Below are 3,584 nucleotides of genomic sequence, written 5' to 3'. Positions count from 1 at the left end.
GGTGGGAGGGAGGCCTGACACCTGCCCCACGCAGCTGCAGGGCCAGGCAGCGCAGGGGCCTTCCCACGGGGGCCCCGCAAGGCTGGCATGCAAGGGCCTCCTTATCATCCCCCGCGGTCCTTGCCATAGAAACCACTTTATCTGAGATGTTTGGGGACATCAAAAACACCTGGATAAATGGGGGCCCGAGGAGCTGCTGATAAGCGGAGGGGACAGGGAGAGGCTGGGGGAGGTAAGCGGAGCCCTCCTCCTCCTCCTCCCGCCCTTATCAGCTGGCTCTGCTCTCCCAGGGCTTTGCTCCGGCCCCTGACAAACACTGCAAGGTTCCCCTGCCCCATTTGCATTTGCTCTCGGTTTGTTTGATGTTGTGAAATTCCCACCTACAAACCCCGCTCTGCTGAAGTGGTGCTCGGCAGCGCTGGGGGGGCGGCCACGGCGGGGGCACCTCCCTGGCAGGCAGCACGGCCGCGCACTATCAGCTCGGATCTGCCCCCAGCACCGATCCAGTCTTGTTAAGCCTTGCGGAGAGAGATACTTCACTGCTGTGTTGTGAAGTGATAACTCAGGCGCATTTGCAAAACAACTTTCCTCTTGTTTATTACATAATGATCCATTGATTGTGGGTAATGTTGCATGCCCGACACGGCGCAGGCCGCGCAGGGCTGCCTGCAGCCGGGCCAGCATCGCTCCCCTGATACTCTGCAAGGTCTCGGGCAGACGGCGGCACCACGGCTGTAACTGGAGAGCGGCTGCTGGCGAGCGGCTGGATCCAGCATCCCCGGCCGAGGCTCCTCCGGGGCCGCGGCGGAGGCAGCGGCTGCGGGTGCAGCAGCCCCCGAGGCCCCCGCTGCTGGGCCCGGCGCGGGGGGGACCAGCTCCTTCCTCTTCCCTCTCTGCACCCGGGCCTGACACCATCGCAGGAGCCATGCTGCCTCTGCACGAAGGCTCCTGCGCCCGAGATGCTGGTGCTGCTGGGGCTTGTGCGCGGGAGCGACTCCCAGGAACAGCCCTGGGTCGGCAGCCGGCCGGGATCAGCGTGGCGGCTGCAGGGCTGGGTGCCGCCGGGCAGGTGCAGCAGGGCTGCACCGGGGCCACTTCCCTCCCCCAGGGCCTCACTTCACCCCGGCCCCATGGCCCCAACCATGCGCCGGGACAGGCCATGGCGGTGCGGGGCACCTGGGGAAACTGAGGCAGGGAGCAGCAATGGCGGGGAAGGGGGCCAGGCCTGCAGCTCCCGGCGGGGCATCTGGGGGAGGATGCACCATGACATCCCCGTGAGCCGGGCCAGGCACGGCTGCGTGTGCATCGTGCCGTGCTGCAGGGCATCCGTGCACAGGGCCATGGCTGTGCCACGCGGTACTGGTGCGTGTGCATGGGGTCATGCCGCAGGGTGTCTGTGCACGGTGCTGTGCGTGCCACAGGGCATCCGTGCGCGGGGCCACGGCGGCACCAGCACGTGCTCCGGGGTCACTGCGGGCCGGGGTGGGTGCAGGCTGCCGCGGGGCGCTGGCTGCCGTTGGCAGGACAAAGGTTGCGCTCGTATGCGCTGTAAACACGCGAGGCGAAAGGGCAGGCGGGGCAGGCGGGAGGCCGGGCAGCCGCGGCTCGTGACCAGCTATTTATGGTTTGTTGGATCAGGGCACCCAGGTGCGCTCCTGCCCTTGCCTGGGCTGACGTCACCGCCGCCAGAGCCGGGGGAGGACCGGGAGCCGTCCACTCGGCGGCGGGGGCGAAGGCCGCAGGTGACGTGCCGTGCTGCCTGCGTGCAGCCCGGCAGGTAGCGAGGGCTGGGGCGGCGCGACGCCAGGGCCACGCGTGGCGGGGGCAGCGCTGTGACCGCCCAGCGGGACGCGGCCGGCCGGGCCCCTGCGGCACCGGTGCTGCTGCGGTGCACGGGACACCGCGGCTGCCGGTGCAAATGCCGCTGTGGGAAGGACCAAGCCCCGGTGCAGGGCAGTGGTGTCCCGCCAGCTCTGTGGCCGGGACGCAGGGAGCCCCCCCCCCCCCCGGCACAGGCTGGCCATGCCGTGCCTGGTGCCCGTGGAGCCGGCAGGCAGCCAGGGTCCGGAGCCAAGGTCGAGGCGGGATGGATGGCGCAAGCAGAGCAGCCGCCGCGCCAGGGCCAGTGACTCAGTGCCCCCGCTCCACACCAGCGGCGACGCGACGGCAAAGGCGGCCGCCCCGGGCTCCCCGGCCGGCCCCGCGTCGTGGCACCGGCCACCGGCACCTCTCCGCACGGGCCGGGGCGCAGAGGGGGCACCCCGGTCGCAGCGCTCTCGCGCGATGCCGGGGGCATGGACACGGCCCTGGACAGCCCCGCTGGGGGCCCTGGCCACATGGCATGGCATGGGCACGGCATGGGCATGGCACGGGCATGGCACGGGCACGGCAGACCCTGGCATCCCGCTCCCGGCACGGCGGCGCAGGAGCAGCCCCCTGCCAGGGGGGTCCTGCCCCACGGCCGGGCGGTGGCAAGCCCGGAGCCTGCCGGGAGCCTCTGCTCCGCAGACCCGTCGGACGGGTTCGCCGGCTCTTCCCGCGCCCCAGACAAGCCCAGGCCGGCTGGGCTGCGCGGCGCAGCCACCGCCCAGCGCCGCCTGCCGCGCTGCCGCCCGCCTGGCCCCCGCCACGTGGGGACGCGGCCATCGGCGTGGGACACAGCCGCCCGCCGCGGGAGAGGGGCGCAGGGGCCGTTCGCCGGCTGCCGTGCCAGGTGCCGCGGGCAGAGCCGTCCCCCTGCACCCGCAGAACGCATGCTGCATGCCTGGTGGGTGTGGGAATTCCCACGGAGCGGTTGCGCAGCACGAGGCCGCAGGTGCCCCGGGCCGCTCAGCACCCCTCAGCGTGCCGGTGAGCCGGGCATGGGGCTTTCCTCGGCCCACTCCCTCCCCGGAGCTGCCCCCAGCACCCAAACGCGGCCAGGACCATGGGGACCCACGTCCGGCGCCCTGTCCCATGCCCAGCGCCCTGCCCGTGCCTGCGCCGCCCTTACCTGCAGGTGCCACCTGCTGTCCGTGCCGGTCCCATCCGCCTGGTGGGACGGGGTCCTGCTGGATGCTCCCCTGGCTCCGTCGCCGCTGCCTCTGGAGGGGTCTGGCGCCCCAGCACGGGAGGCAGCCCCGGCTGCACCAGGGGTGCCGCTGCGCCCTGGAGGCAGGCGGCACTTCGACGGTCTGTTTGCGTGGGGAGGGCCGGCACCCGGAGCCAGCTGCCCTCGGCTGCACCCCGTGCTGGGGCTGCGCCTGCCGAGCCCCCGGAGCGCTGCACGCGGCCGTGATGTGGGTGCTGGGGGGTTTTTTGAATCCTTTTATTTTTTTATTTTTTTTTTATAGACTAAGAGCAGAATATGAAAATCACCAGCCAAAGCACTTGAAAAAAAGATCGAGATTGTTTTTTTTTTCCCCAAAAAGTGTCTGTGCGTTTGCATAGGTCAGGTCTTCACGGAAGACGAGGAGAATCCAACACGTTCGACTATGTACAAGCCAGCCCGGGGCCAGCGCCGCCGCCTATGGTACAGTATAGATATATCTATATAGTCGCTCTCTGTACAGTATGTATAGATCTCTATATAGGTATGTACAGGC

General features: G+C 69.5%; 1 protein-coding gene across 1 annotated transcript in view; it reads right to left on the bottom strand.

The window, feature by feature from the left end:
* Positions 1 to 1,117: 1,117 nt before the first annotated feature.
* LOC112973265 (ephrin-A3-like) overlaps positions 1,118 to 3,584 on the bottom strand; it is a 4,364-nt gene continuing 1,897 nt past the window's right edge. Inside the window, exon 5 of the mRNA XM_026080923.1 lies at positions 1,118 to 1,176. Within this exon, the coding sequence (XP_025936708.1) occupies positions 1,118 to 1,176 (59 nt within the window). The remainder of the gene's footprint in view (positions 1,177 to 3,584) is intronic.

Source organism: Apteryx rowi, unplaced genomic scaffold, assembly GCF_003343035.1.
Source record: "Apteryx rowi isolate R43461 unplaced genomic scaffold, aptRow1 scaffold_530, whole genome shotgun sequence".
Lineage (NCBI taxonomy): Eukaryota > Metazoa > Chordata > Aves > Apterygiformes > Apterygidae > Apteryx > Apteryx rowi.
The sequence above is the reverse complement of the archived record's forward strand: the minus strand, read 5'-3'. Positions and strand labels throughout refer to the sequence as shown.